Below are 15,346 nucleotides of genomic sequence, written 5' to 3' on the forward strand. Positions count from 1 at the left end.
ATGCAAAGTTAAAAGGGCAAATCCCCCACCACGGGAGGGCAGGTGGCCAGGGCAGGGGGTCCCCGGGGGCTGGGCTGATCCTCAGGCTCACCTCCCCGGCTCCTCCTCAGGCAGGCGCTATGGCTGTGGGGGAGAAGGGGCGGCTCCCACTGGACTGCTTCTAAACATGAGGAAATGCATCACCTGATAAAAGGTCTCGACAGGAAATAGTACTGGTATTAAATGAACATGGAGCCCTTTCAAAATTTTTCTCTTTGGGGCTCTGCTGTTTCATTCCAAATAGTCAGCTGCACCAGAAATATACAGTTTGTGGCCTCGGCATCTTTGGTTTCACACTATTTCTCACTTCATACATCTATTCCTCATTAGCCCAGATCCGGTGCTGCTGTTTCTCCCATGTAACTCACGCAGACTACCAGCTTTTCTAAGAACCTCAGTATTCTAAAAATAAATGTCACCATTTGGGGCTGTGCTGATTTTGAAGTGGAAATGAGCACCTGCTGTTTAACCAAAGGGAAGCTGTGAAAGAATTCATGGCCTGCTCATCTGGGAACAAACGGAGAGTGCACAAATGAAGCGTCACTCCTCGCCCCCTCTCCTTCCTCTGGGAGACAAGGTTTCCACCAGAAAGGCTGCCTTCTTAGACAATAAAGCCAGCTGGGCTGCGTTGCAGAAATGCTGCCTGATAATCTCCCGTTACAACTTTTTGATTGCCTAATCGTTCCAGTGGGAACTATCTTAAGGGAAAAATAATATCTTCTTAGCTCTAGATTCGGCCAGATGCAAAACTCATTAGCTAGTTTTTGCAGAGTGAAGCTATCAGAGGAGGTTACATGACAACATGCCATCTACTTTTCTGTCTAGTCCTGGCATTTCTGCTGTGCCCACCAATTCAAGCAAACATCACGCCAGGGGATAAAACAATGACTACACTTCACAAACACACAAATCCCCACCTTCCAATCTTCCTGAATGGCTCTCACTTGTCTGCTGCTTTGTGTGGTTTTATACTAATTAATTTCACAAAACATGGGAATAATTCCTTACCTTTCCGTGTGAGATATTCTGCCACTAGGGCTGTTACGTGGACATAGCACATTGCTGCCTATAATAGAAGACACATGCCTCAGAATCATCATTCATAACAGCATGTCATAATGCTCCCACACAGACAGAAATCTAATCAATGTATGAACGTGTATATTAGATCTCAATGCACCACCTAGTATTTCTAATAGCTGATATCTTACCTTTTGAAGAGAGTGGAACCACTCACATAAGCTGAAAATTTGAAATTAATTGGGAGTTGAGATAAATGGCAGTAAATTTGCTGAGGCTTGTTTCTATATAGAATTATTACATTTGTAAAGTAAAAGATAAAAGCAGCATTTTTCTCTTACTATACCTAATATTTCTGCATCATTTCTCTCAAAGCGAAAAGAGGATGCTTTGAAGAAAACATGTGCTCCTCCCTAGATTCTGAGAGAATGGCTCAAATTTCAGGTGCTAATATATTTTTTGCTTGACTTAAAAATTAAGAGCAAGTTATAATTTTTTCCAAACATAAAATTCTAAATAAAAATCATAATTTAATCTCAAATAGGTAACATTATACATATCTTAAATTGAAAGAAAAAAGAAATTCTTTTCACCAAATTGCCATGGTGTTATAAAGATCAAAGACAGCTGTTAGAAACAAACCCGCTGCAAGGTTTTAAGCATGCAGTTCTGTGCCTGTCAGCGGGGTGAGCGCCACCACGTGGTGCCCTCTGTCTAGACCCTCACCCCAGCTAGCCAACACACACCAGCAGAGGCTGCTCCACGTGCATGTGTGTCAACGAATGTTAGCAGTGTGGCATGCACTCTGATGTGTGCAGAGAGAAGTCTGTTGGAGAGTGGAGTTATGCACTGTCCAGTCCTCAGAGGCAGAGTTCATGCCTCCCATGTGTGTCCCTCTTGCAGTGCACAGCAGGGTCACGTGCACTGAACAGGCAGGAAAGTACATGACGGGTTACTGAGCACATACACAAAACCAGACATGGCAAGGGCAATAAGAAATCTTATAAATTAGCTGCTTTCGTCCCTTATTCACTGAGTATACTGGGTTGGGTAGTGTCCCCCCAAACATGGCCTCCCTGAGACCTCAGAATGTGATATTATTTGGAAACAGGCTCTGTTAGGTGTAATTTGTTAAGATGAGGTCATACTGGTGTGTCGTGGGCCCTAAATTCAACATTACTGGTGTCATAGAAGAGGAAAGGAGATGCAGGGACACAGACACATGGGGAAGGATGCCATGCGACCACGGAGGCAGCGACTGGAGGGATGTGGATACAAGCCAAGGAACATCAAGACTGCTGGCAACACAAAGAGCTCAGGGACAGGCATGGAACAGGTTCTCCCCGAGGACATTCGGAAATGTGGCCCTGCTGCCACCGCACTCTTGGACTTCTGCCTCCAGAACTGTGAGAGGATACATTTCTGTGTGAAGCCACTCAGTCTGGGTACTTTGTTACGGCAGCCATGTAAAACGAATTCACAGAGGAACAGCTGAAGCTCAGTGAGTTCTTCCTTTCTTTTTTTGAGACCTAGGCCACATATGTCATTAAAGAATCTTAAATTCTTAGAATGACAGAAAAATTACTTCTCTTAGTTATTCCTTTTTATTATGGCCAATGTGTGGTTTACATTAAATTTGTAGTCAAAACTGTCACGTTAATGTGTACTTTTTAGCATATTGAACTCCTTGAAAAATAAATATGTAAAAATAGTTAAAATTTTCAGACTTAGAGTATGTTTATTAATTCAAACAGTTATAAAAGTTTAAAAGTCAAAACTTGCTTGCTATAGTAATACTGTTGATCATAGCTAAACATCTCAGGCACAGACATTGAACGAGTTCTCCTAGGAGCACAGACTGCCTCACAGCCAATTGTTTTCTTCAATTCCCCATTTTACAGATGATGTCATTGAGCAACAGAGGGGTTAAAAAACTGGCTCAATGTCACAGAGTTAGTTAATATTGGATCTTGGATTCAAAGTCCAGTATTACTTGTACTGGAGCCCACACACCTAACTCCCAGCCATGCAGTCTACATATTGAAACACGTCAGCTCTGCATAAAAGGGAATGCTGGAATACCTACTGCATCCACAAAAGGAAATGGACTACCTCACAGAGGAGAAACCAACACCTGTCATTACCTTAAATAACAGGAGGAATTCATGTGATCATAAAATAGCTGAATTTTAGAACTACAGAGGAATTTTGATGTGTATTTTAATTAGCAGGAAACTGTATAAATAGGTTTAAGAGCTTAAACAATGCTCTTTGGTGAGAAAAATAACCCCTTACAATTTGTTTTAAATTATTAAAATGCTCAGCTAACTATGAAGTCAGCCTAAGCTTCATACTGTTTAAAGTTTTGCATAATTTTCATTGGTTTTTGATTAATGGAATAACTTTTCTCAAAACTGGCTTTTTAAGTGAATGGGGCCTCACTGGTTTTTTCAAAAACCCGTTCAAGCGGCTGGCAGGACTACCTCTGAGAGATCGCCATTTTTGACGTGGATCCTGGCCATGCTGTCGAGCCACGTCTTCCTGAGCTCGGGCGTGCTGGCATAGGATTTGGCCAGGCTGTACTGGAGGTCCACCAGCATCTCTGGGTCGTTCTCATGCTCCTTCATCTGGGCGGTGGCCATTAGTACCGTGCGTATCCTTTTGGTTAAGTCCTTTACATCGGAGGAGAAGCTGGTGTGCTAAAACAAGGGTGGAAGAGGAAAGGACACATGGCTTCCTCTGTTTGCTGCCTGTCCACAAGCACCTCAGGTGCTGACGCAGAGTCTCAGGGTGAAACTAACATGGGCCAGGCTACCCACCTTGATGAGCCGGTCACTGTTGGCACAGTTGTTAATGATGGACAGGGACTGCTGGAATCTGGTTCCCCCAATGCCAACAACGTCTGCTATCAGCTGGCTGACAGATATGATGACCTTAGGGACACACAAACATAAGCAAATCAATTTACCTTCAAATGACTGCCCAGGCTGGGCTTCTGCGTTCAGTTAGGATGTGCCTAAGGACCCGGCAAAATGGTGGTTGGGGGGTGCTTTGAGCAGGGGTCGCTCCAGTGTAGGAAACAACGTCTGAGGTATTTTCTTCCCCTTTAAGAATAATTACAGAAAGTGATTCTGCTATCCTTAAAAAACACTGTTTGCAAAGCAAAACGCTGATCAGGAGAGCAAAGGGAGAAGGAAAATGAGATAAGCCCATCCACTTGGATAGTTACTTACCTATTACCTTCTCTAACCAAGAGGGGGACATGATTTATTTCTCAGTTTTCAGTTTGAACTTAAATGTATTAAATATGCTATGGGTAGACTGTCCTTTGCAATACTTTATCAGAACATGGATAGATTAACTATGCCACAGGGGGCTCTGTCTTTTTTGGGCTCTATGAATAGCACTGCCTTTACCCAGTTGCTTGAGATAAAGCTTGGAGTCCATCTTTATTTCTCCTTTTCCTTCACCACACCCAGTTACAATCAGTCACCAAATGTTGTCAACTCAATCTCCTCTTTCTTCTTACCTCACCATCCCTGGTCTAAGATACCATCCTCTCTGACCTAGCTTTGACAATGGTCTCCCTAGCTGAGGTCTAGGCTACCCTTGACCCATCATCAACACAGGAGTCCAGAAGATCTGTCCAAATACGCAATGATTTGGATATGCCACCATGGGTCCTCCTCAACTCCTTCTCACCCATATTCTAAACTCTGCAGTAAGGAACATCTCTAGTTCCCCAGACGGGTGCTTCCCCGTGGTTCACTGAGGCCTGGAACATGCTCACCGATCTTCAACCATGAGCCCCTATGCATCCTTCACATCCTCTAGGTGCCCCTCCTGATACACTCAAGTTCCTCTACAATAACAGTGGTCACACTTGTACTCTCAGAGTTCCAGGGCTTGTCTGTGACCTCCATTAGACTACACTCCATGAGGGCTGGGAGAGGGTTGTTTTGTTCATGGTTGTATCCATGAATCCTATGCGGACAATAAATATTGTTTAAAAAAAAAAAGGATTAAATGCAGAGATGGAAAAGGGACACCTACCATGTGTTTGTAGAAAAAGAGAGTTTACAAAAATACACAAGTTTGGTCATTATCTTGGCTGGCTCTCAGAGCAGAGAATTTAGGATGCTTTAACTCTGGAGAGATAGCAGATCGTCAGCAGATAGAAGACAGAAAAGAACCACTTCAGTTGGGCTTTTTGTTCCTTATCTAAAATGTTTACTATTAAGCATCCTCACATACGTTCTAATACTTCTTGATTCAATGGAATTTTAGTCAGTCCAATATTGATTCAATATTTAAATGTCAATTTACCAACAGAAACGCATCTTGGGCCCATATCATAGTAATGGAACATGAAATAAACCAAGGCAGCAAATGTGGCTTCCCAGTTTTCCAGATCTTGCAGTATCTTTATGACAAGGTAAATTGGTCAATGTGATACTCAAAGTTTTCCTGATACAGCAGGATTCCACAGAGTAAATCTGTATTGGAAAGCTAAACCACACGCACTTGCAAATGTGTCCGGACAAAGGACTTCTTTCCAGTGTAATCAAAGTTGTTCCTCATCAGGAAGTAGAGCAGCTGGGAGGCCTCTGTCCTGATGGAGCTCAGCTTGGAGTTACAGCACTTGAGAATCTCATAACACAGAGCCGCACACATGTCCGCTCTCCCTTCATAGAATGTTGAGGGAAACTAGACAGGATGAGAGGAAGCAGATAAACCACAGACAGGTCAGTGCTCGGTAATGTACTCTTCAATTCTGGGGGAAGAAGGAAAACATCTAACCACCGCCCATAAAGCAACTTACCTTATAAATTAAGGACCTTAAGGCAGTGAAGACATTTTTTAAAGCCGTTTCAGACTGATGTTTTTGAAGAAAACACAGGTAGACATCAAAAACTTTTTTCATGAGAGGATTATGTCCATGGTCGGCCAGGAGCTGGTTCTTAAAACACACATTGACGGCTTTGTTAGACATACCAGTCACCTCTAGTAGGTTTCACACAATTTCAGGCTCAAGAATTACATTTTCTAAGTATTAAGACAACTTACACTTTAAACAAACTCTGCCTTGAATCCTCTAGGAAAGTACAGAATTCTCTTGTAGAACAAACAAATCTATCAATATATTTATGTTTTGGGGATAAACCTCCCAGCAAACTGTAATAGAGTTGAAAGGAACACTTGCTTAGTACTGACTGGGCTTCTATTTATTAATATGTCCTCATTTTTACTGTCTACCAGCAGCTGATACAGAGGTGTCATTTGTGACATCTTAATTCCAACAGAGAAGTGCCATTACAGGTATGCGTTAATTATAGATGGGAAAAAATACTCAAGTAAGGTATATGAAACAGGTCATCAAAAAGGGAAAAGTGATCTCCCCAGGCCTCTAAGGCACTCTGCTAAGCTATGAATAATCAGAGAGTTTGGTAAGATGGAAAATGTACAGGCTTTGGTCAGGTACCACTTATCATAGGCATGAATTTGCACAGGTAAACTGAGTCTCAGTATCCTCATCTGTAAAATGATAACCCTAAAACTGACCTTGAACAGTGACTGTGAAGACATGAGATCAAGTGTAGAAACCATCTGATGCATACTTTGGTCTAGCTCAGTAGACGGTATCTAGTAGGGTTTTGACATTCGTGGATTTTACTTATCAAAGAAAACAAGAAGACTATAATTTGCTTCTAGTCATTCAAGATTTCCTCATGTCAGTAGAAAATTCACACAGATTAAACACTTTGGAAGCCTGGTTGGCTACAACTCCCATCAACTGTAGAATATACACAGCAGCTAGAGGCGCGGCCCAGCAAGCAGCCAGGATGAACTTCGTGTCTAATGTGCACAACACTAAATGACACACCACCACCTTCCAATATGGACAAGCTGTCTGAACAAAGCTCTGTCGGGGAACGATAGGTGTGTGCATTCTGCACAAGTAGGCAGACTTGACATTAATAAAAAAAAAATGTCAAGAGGCCAGTATCTCAAACCAATCTTACAATTCGGCCAAAGGAACAGGGGTAACTTATGTCCATATAATTTTGCTACATAGCAAATTATGGTTGCAGTCATAGTTTCAGAGCAAGATCTACTTTGTCTTGTTGTTGGAGGGAAATTTTTCCTCAAGGAGTAAGTTTTTGTTTTTTTTTAGGTCCAGTGAATTGTGGATCTATCACAGCTGGCAGAACACCTGGAATTCACAGTGCTCTTTCTATCATGAAATACTAAGGTACCATATTGAATTCCATCATGTGAAAGGGGAGCAATTTAATGAGCAGAAAGTGGGACTAACTAAATGAATATGATCTAATTCTCAACCATGAGCAGCTGTTCACCAAAAAAAAAAAGTGATTTCCAGTGTTTGGGGAACTGCTTACAAGTTTTATCTATGAACACCATTTTCTCAGGAGCCGTAGTTTGAAAGCCTTGCTTTTCTCCAATGTATTTACATTCCTAATTATGACTGGATTAAGGTTTGGGTGAATCTGGAGGTGAGCTTTCATTTTCTTAGCACTCTTTGCTGAGGCTATCCAGGAGATACGGTTTCTACAAAAATTCCCAAGCTTCCCAGTTCTGCTGTCTGAACCGGCCCATGTTTCTAATGTTTCTCCACTTTTCCCATGTTTCTCTACTTGAGTTCAATTTCTCCTCCTTTCCCGCTCTATGGTCATGGCTTTTACTTCTCATTTTCAGGATTCAGTCCTCTACAGCTCTGATCTCAAAACTTGTTTGCAAGAATGGACTTAAAACTCATTTACATTATGTATCCCATAACCTGTTGTAAACTTCAAATATATACAATAAAATTTATTTTTAAAAAGACGTAAATAACCTCCACTTAAACAGGTAAAGGACCTTTTGTCCCAGACACACCCCAGTTTCCTAATTACTTGCTTTTATTTTCCAATCACTTTTCTTCCCTCTTTTTCTGTGTCCTCCTGCTGCTTTCTCATCAAATAGAAGGTAACATACACTAAATACAAACACATCTTTGAACATTCAGAAAGGCTCACGGGGCAAAATGAGCAAAACACAAATCAGCCTTAACTGTTCCACTCAGAAATATCCACAGATACAAGGCAGGATATCTTATTTCTATCTTTTTATCCCTATAGACTCTTGCTGAAGATGGGAAATTTTCACTTAGGAAACTAAATGACACATTAGAATAATATAAAGGCATGGCTTATTTCTGGCAATAAAGTGGAGACTGCTTCTCTAGGAATTCTCTGTCTTGGATTCAGGTTTGACCATTGTAACATGGTCTCTTACGGTGCTTGATCCAGGAGACGAGCCTTTCAGAAAATGAATGCTCAGTATCAATAATTCCTAAAAGATCCAGGAACACAGAGGAAAACAAACCTTAGGTGTCAAAATAAGGTAACTGGAACAAAGTTAATTTAAGACAGCAAACTTTTCCCAGTCAGACAGTTTTATGTACACAATTATTTTAAAATAACATTAAAAAATCAGTTTGTAGAAGAGCCATTTCTGTTACAGATGCTTGCCAATTGCTAAGATGACTTAAGCCTCATGTGTCTGCAGACCAGGCTCCTCGTTGTGCAAAGCAGATCACAAGCTGCCTTGTAAGCCTCCGACTGCCCATGTGCTCCTCCCTGTCTTGGTTCCTATTGCTCCTGATTATGTGTTAGTCCTCACTGTGCAGTTCAAATTAAGAAGAGGCACTAAAAATGGAACTGCTAAAAACACATTTCCGGATTAAATCTGTGAACACATTAAAAATATTATAAACTACTTGAAGGCCAGCATTGGTTTTGGATTGTGTTAATAATAGACATCAGAAAAACCATATTTTTCTGCATGTGACAACCTGTTTATAAAACAAACCCTTTTATGTACTAAGTGAGATAACATGTGTGAACGTGTCCAGATTTGTATATATCTGATACCTGCTAAGTGTTTGGTAATTTTCTTCTTCTGTCTGTATAAGAGATCATTCAAATACCTCAATCTTTACTCAACTCACTTCATCTTTCTCTCTCATACACACACACACAAACACACTCACACACATCTGACTTAGTGGTGAACAAGACCTTTGGACAGGCCAGTTGTGTAGTGATCTTGGGCAAATTTCCTAATTTCTCCCAGCCACGACTTCCTCATTTGTAAAATGTGGAATAATTCGATCTACCAGGCAGAGCTGTTGTGAAGATTAATGCCTGAGGCACAGAAGGCACTCAGTACATAGCAGGAAGCTAATGTCATAATAATAACCAGAATTCTGAGCATAAATCTTTCAAACATTTTATCTTATTAGGAAATTGATTTCTGGATTGTCTTTGGCAATTTATTAGATGCGGCCAATTAAGAGAGTCAGTAACCACAGAGCTACACCTGCTAAAGATGACTTTCTTGAATTATGTTAGCTCACTCACAGTTGTATCTCTTCTGATATGGTCCAACTGATGCCTCAGCTGAGTAAATATTTGCAAAGAAAGATCCCAGTGGCTGCGGTGCCAATGGGCCTCTCATATCTGTGAGTCTAAGCCAGGGAAGCCTGTCTTACCACATGGCCCAACATCCAGTAATGCCACAGAGTGCACCATACATTCACCCACCTCCCAGTGGGGGGTGCTGAGCTTTAAACAGGAAACATTTTTTGCATGCAGGCATATAAACCTGGACAGAGATCACCTTAGCTCTAGAAGCTCAATCTTCCTTGGGTGTCTCAGGGATCAGGCCCTTTGCCATAGGACCGGTGAGGAGCAAACACAGGTAACAGTGCTTACTGTTAACCTGGAATTCACATCTGAACTCCTACTACCTTCCCATTCCGAGACTGGAGGCCAGATATTTAGAGATCCAGAAATAGTGACAAATACTCTTTATCACTCTTTTTTTTTGTTTTTTTTAGACAGAGTCTTGCTCTGTCGCTAGGCTGGAGTGCAGTGGTGTAATCTTGGCTCACTGCAACCTCCGCCTCCCGGGTTCAAGCGATTCCCCTGCCTTAGCCTCCCATAGCTGGGACTACAGGTGCGCGCTACCACGCCTGGCTATTTTTTTGCATTTTTGTAGAGATGGGGTTTCACCATGTTGCCCAGAACGGTCTCGATCTTCTGACCTCGTGATCCGCCTGCCTTGGCCTCCCAAAGTGCTGGGATTATAGGCGTGAGCCACTTCACCAGGCCCCTCTTCTTTACTATTAAGCAAGCAACTTAAAGGGGGCTGAATTAGAACTGCAGGCTGTTCGGTTGTTCGGTAAGGAAACCGTCACTGTTCTCTAGGTGCCACTCAGACTGCACTTGTGCCCCTGTGCCTGTACCTCACCCCATGATACTGCTCTGCAGCTCCAGAATTTTCTGCTTATTTACCTGGTGGGGCACAGGTGGAGAGGGGAAGAAGGCGTTGCCACTGCTGTTCTGAACTTAATGATTCATGTTTGAGACTGATACAGGTGTGCATGGCCAGATATTCACTTTTAAAACCTTCCTTGCCTATTTACTAAGAATTTTTAACTAAAAATACCCAAAAGAAAAGAGAGGTTCCGAAGCCTCTTTTATGTTTCTAGTAGAGCCACTATGATGTTCAGGTCTCACGTCCAGAGTTTCTGATTCAGTGGGTCTGGGTAGTGGCCTGAGGATTTCCATTTCTGACATGATCCCAGGGCTGCAGTGGCTGCTGGCCCAGACACCACACTCTGAGAGCCCCCGTAGTGGAGGCTCCAGGTAATGAGGCGCTCCTACCCCTGAGCTCGTTTTCTTTAAGCTCGTTTCCCCATCTCTCAACTGGGCTCCTAGTAATGAGTTTCATGGAGACAAGAGTGGGGTGGCGGCTAAGGAGAGTAAAGGTATATAATAATAAAGTGACACGACATCAGGAAAACTATCATTATTCTTCCTAATAAAAGAATGTGCTTTATGAGTAGTGGAGACAAGTAAAGCAGAGAATGATTTGGGTCCTATTTCCCAAACACCCTTGCAAATAAGCAAACCGTTCCAATATTTATGGCATATAAACACTCATTCGATTTCTCCCTTCTATGCTAGAAATGGAAGTAATCATTTAGCAAGAATGAGAAGTATTGGGTTCCTAAAAACAGAAGAGTGGCTGAAGAGTCCATCTCCACCTACTTGAATATTACTTGCTAAAACTTAAAAACAAGACAAAAAAAAACCCTTTCATTTTCTATCTCCAAAACGTTTTTATCATTTAATGTAGTAACAGATAAAAAACTGAAAAGATGAATGTGTCTGTATTTATTGCTCCTTTCTACATAAAAATCTAATTTAAATGCTATAACATTTGGATATATTTAAAGATATTCAAGGCAGAAATGCCTGATTAGGTGCCTATATTCATCATCCTCAAGGTTCGAGCCAAGAGTTAACTGCCTCCAGAGACCGTGTTTCCACCACACCCAAGCACGCAGCACACACTGACCAGCTAAATTTTATTTCAGGGCATTCAAGCCATTCACTGTGGAATGATTTCATTAAAGGAATTTAAAGATTAATGGTTTCCTTACAGGGACAAAAATAATTGCTGAAGTAAAAATGCAACACAGTAAGTTTGTGCTCATTGAGCTTACCAAGCAGAAAGGTAAAACTAGGACCACGAACAGCAGATTGATACAAACCTTAAACGCCAATGTAAATAGAGAAAGCGTGTCCAGAGCTGTCAGGCAAACCTCAGTAGCAATGTTGGCTTCAAGTAATGACTGGTGCAGAACATCTGCATCCGAGTGGCCATAGCCTGCATGAATTACATCACAAGATTACTGCCTAGTGGTTCAGAAGGCAAGGCTGGCAGGATGGGGTAGGCACAGTCAACTTTTGATTATTTACCAGAAGGCCCACTTTGGGACTTTGTCTCTGTGTTTGCCTTTTTTTTTTTTGAGGGTGGGGGGATGGGAGGGGAAGAAAGGAAGAAAGTAGTAATAATGTTTCAATACAACTACAACTTTTTTCCCACTCTGAAAGGGCAATAACCACAGCAAACACTTATTATGCACTTGCTGTGTACCAGCCATGACTCTATGAACTTTACACATATTCTCTCATTTAATCCCTCAACAGCCCTGTGAAGTATGAACATTGTTGAACCCTTGGTGGAGATAAGGAAATGAAGGCATAGAAAGGCTAAACTTGTCTAAAGTCATACAGGTAGTAAACAGTGGAGACAGGACTTGGACCAAGACAGGCGTTGATCGATTCTGTTATCCAGCAGGAGTGCTGGTGGAGGCTAAGATTTCCAAAGCTTCCCATGTAGATGGAGGCAGCAGCACAATACAGGTTAAGAAAATGAGCCTGAGATCAGGCTGCTGGTCACTGAGTCCCATTCTGCCACTCACCAGCTGTGTGGCCTTGGCAAGTTATTTGGCCCCTTTACAACCTCAGTTGCCTCATCTGTAGAATGGGGATAATACATTATCTACCTCAAAGGGTTGTGGTGAGGATTAAATTTGTTAATATTTGTGAAGCTCTTGGAACAGTGCCTGGCACACAGTGAGTGCTATGGAGGTGTTAAGTCAATAACATCAGGAGCTATGTTATCAGCAAGCTCGTGAATGATAATCAAGAGTTGACTGCGCTGTGCATAGTATTCTACTTGCTTTAAGAAAAAGCATAAAAGCCAACATGTCTGAAAGAAATGTTTAGAAAAAGAAAAGGACTTGAAGAATCTGTCATTTAAATTTAGCCTAGTCACACATAATTTAAATACAAACGGAAATCTTCTATATGTGGCAAAATCAATTTAGTACTGATATAAATGCAATTTGACATACAAGTTGAGATTAAATTATGAAATGGTATGCATTAGCAGAAATACATATAGGGATGCAAAGATGTTACAGTATTGATCTAGATTACAAAGAAAGATGGCAATTAATAAAACACGATGTAATGTCTTTCTCCAAGGAGCAAAATTAAAGCAACGCCTCATTACTTAAGTAATTTTCCTAATACTCCAGAGAGGAGGACATTTTGTACATAGATCAAGAAAATGAAGTACAGAAAACCTAGGGAATGTTCTTGAGACCAGTAATGGGAAAAAAACAGAATCTACACTCCAAATTCCTTATCCAGATCACTGTATCACAGTACATATTATTGGGAGAAAATCAAGTAACTAGCATGACATCATTCTGACTTAAATGTCAGAATTATAGAGTGGTTTTTAAAAGGCTACAAAAGAGCTTTAAAAGCTACAGAAGTGCTTCTTAAAATATGATAGAAATGCTGTTGTGTGCTTTTATCCAATGCTGCTTTGCTTTTACAAAGGTGGTGCTGAGATCCTGTTGTGGATCACGTCACTTCCACTCTGCAGCACAGCCAACGTCTCTCCAAATTTAGTGAGGATCTGTAACACATCTCACACCATGATAGTTCTATTTCATTTTTTGCTTTTGGGGTATGAAATCTCCCAGAGAAAAGAAAGGTGGATATGTTGGGGTACTAATATTACTTGTACTGCCATGATGGTAAGCCAAGGCATGACTTTATTCAGCGAGGTTTGTTTGGTAAGATACAGAGACAATGAAAGGAAAACAAACAGGTCGATGATGACTGTTAAAGTGATCACATACTCTGGTAAGAGGGCACACACAAGAAATACAACACCTGTTATCAGACCAACCAAAATGATCACACAGGTCCAAGGCATCCTTTCCTGAGGGCTACCATTTGCCCCGAATGAGTTTTCGTCTGGGTTCAATTTTAACAAGGAACTGGCTTTATTTTAATTTCTTTCTCTGCAAAGAACTGTCCTTTTCTCGGTCTAGATCACCAATAGGTGAAGTGCCTCTAGGTGATCATTACCAATGAGATGGCCTGAAGAACTCCCATAGAATTTAACTACTCCTGGCTGAAAGCCAGCAACAATTAAAAATTAGAATTTGGCCATGTGCTGTTTTAAAACATATCATCAATGGACTATGCTAATTAAGTTATTCTATAATTATGTATACACATATGGAAACATGGTACTGGGAAATGTTATTACACCATCTACTCTCCTTTAGAGTCAGATTCATACAGACATCGGTATGCTTGCCTGAGTCATACAGGAATCTAAAAGAAATGGTCCTTTTAGCCACATTTTGTTATGCTTTGCTTTTCCTCCAACTGTTTCATCTAAAAAATCAGCAGGATTCCTGAGCTAGTGCTACTTTTTTAAATCCCTAAAAATAATTGGCAGCATAGAGAGGCTGAACCAGTCACAGAGACTGAGACTGTTTCAAGGCCTGGCACACAGCTGCGCAGGAGGGGGACTTGAATCAACAATCACCATGGTATAGACCAACACAGGAAAATGAAGCTGAGCTAGTAAATCCAAGAAGACGCAGAGAAATTTCTTAAACTAAGGGTTGGCGATGTTTTGAAAGCTGATTAAGCAGCTTTTGACCCGGGCAAGTAAGGAGTGCGGTGTGAAGCACACTGATTTCCACTAGGGGGCCGTGGTGCCTGGGGCCCTGCACTGATTCCCTCCAGCCAGGCTCTTCAGGGACAGAGCTGCAGGACTTCTGCAGGGATGTGCTATCTCTGACACACATGCCCCGGGATGCTTTACATTCCTTCGGATTCACTGCTCAAATTTATACAATTTTCATGCTATTGTCATCCTGACAAGACTTATTCTAAAGCCCCCAAATCTTTCAAATACTCAGGGGCCAAGGATGAAATTTGTCTATACTGAATTAACCTAACCCTGTTCTACAAACTCACTTTACCTGCATAGTTCAAATGAATAATGCTGACACATCGGTGAACCTCCTCCCTCCCCACCACCATGACATCAGAGGTAATGCGATGGGCAGGACAGAAGCCTGAGGCCACACGCCTTTTCTGAATACCAGAGGACATTTGGGATAGAAGAGTAGGTCAGAGACATATTCCTATAGGGGGCACTTCCATGTTGATAGCCACCTTCACTCTTTATGCAACTAAAATTCTTGTTTGTATTTTGACTTTTTCCCCCTCTAGCCTATAACATGAGTCCAGAAACACAGTAAATTTTATGAGAAAATATAAATACCAAATAACAAGGAATTTTCTTGCTGAAAGAACTCTCCAAATGTAGAAGACCTAGTCTCCTAGATATCAACTCATGGCATATGGTTTTATTGAGTTCAAACATTTTTGCAAAATATCAAACTGATCAACATCTACACAATCTATTATTCATTTCCATCCAATTTTTATTGCTAAAAAGGTTTTCCTCACAGACTGGCAAACAGTAGAGAATAGAATAAATAGTGATACCCCAAGGCAAAATTTACGTCATTTGATATCTGCCCTTT

At 41.3% G+C, this 15,346-nt stretch overlaps 1 protein-coding gene across 22 annotated transcripts in view; it reads right to left on the reverse strand.

The window, feature by feature from the left end:
- Positions 1-15,346, reverse strand: part of DOCK9 (dedicator of cytokinesis 9) — a 295,897-nt gene that overhangs the window by 31,584 nt on the left and 248,967 nt on the right. For 11 of the 22 annotated variants that reach the window (XM_054446011.2, XM_054446023.2, XM_054446003.2 and 8 more), the window contains 7 exons: positions 11,684-11,799; positions 5,882-6,019; positions 5,584-5,766; positions 3,879-3,992; positions 3,543-3,758; positions 1,048-1,105; positions 92-160 (listed from right to left, as the gene is read on the reverse strand). In XM_054446011.2, the coding sequence (XP_054301986.1) occupies positions 92-160; positions 1,048-1,105; positions 3,543-3,758; positions 3,879-3,992; positions 5,584-5,766; positions 5,882-6,019; positions 11,684-11,799 (894 nt within the window). The remainder of the gene's footprint in view (positions 1-91; positions 161-1,047; positions 1,106-3,542; positions 3,759-3,878; positions 3,993-5,583; positions 5,767-5,881; positions 6,020-11,683; positions 11,800-15,346) is intronic. The other 11 variants (XM_054446016.2, XM_054446010.2, XM_054446021.2 and 8 more) reach the window with 1 other exon arrangement.

Source organism: Pongo pygmaeus, chromosome 14 (genome assembly GCF_028885625.2).
Source record: "Pongo pygmaeus isolate AG05252 chromosome 14, NHGRI_mPonPyg2-v2.0_pri, whole genome shotgun sequence".
NCBI classification, from domain to species: Eukaryota; Metazoa; Chordata; class Mammalia; order Primates; family Hominidae; genus Pongo; species Pongo pygmaeus.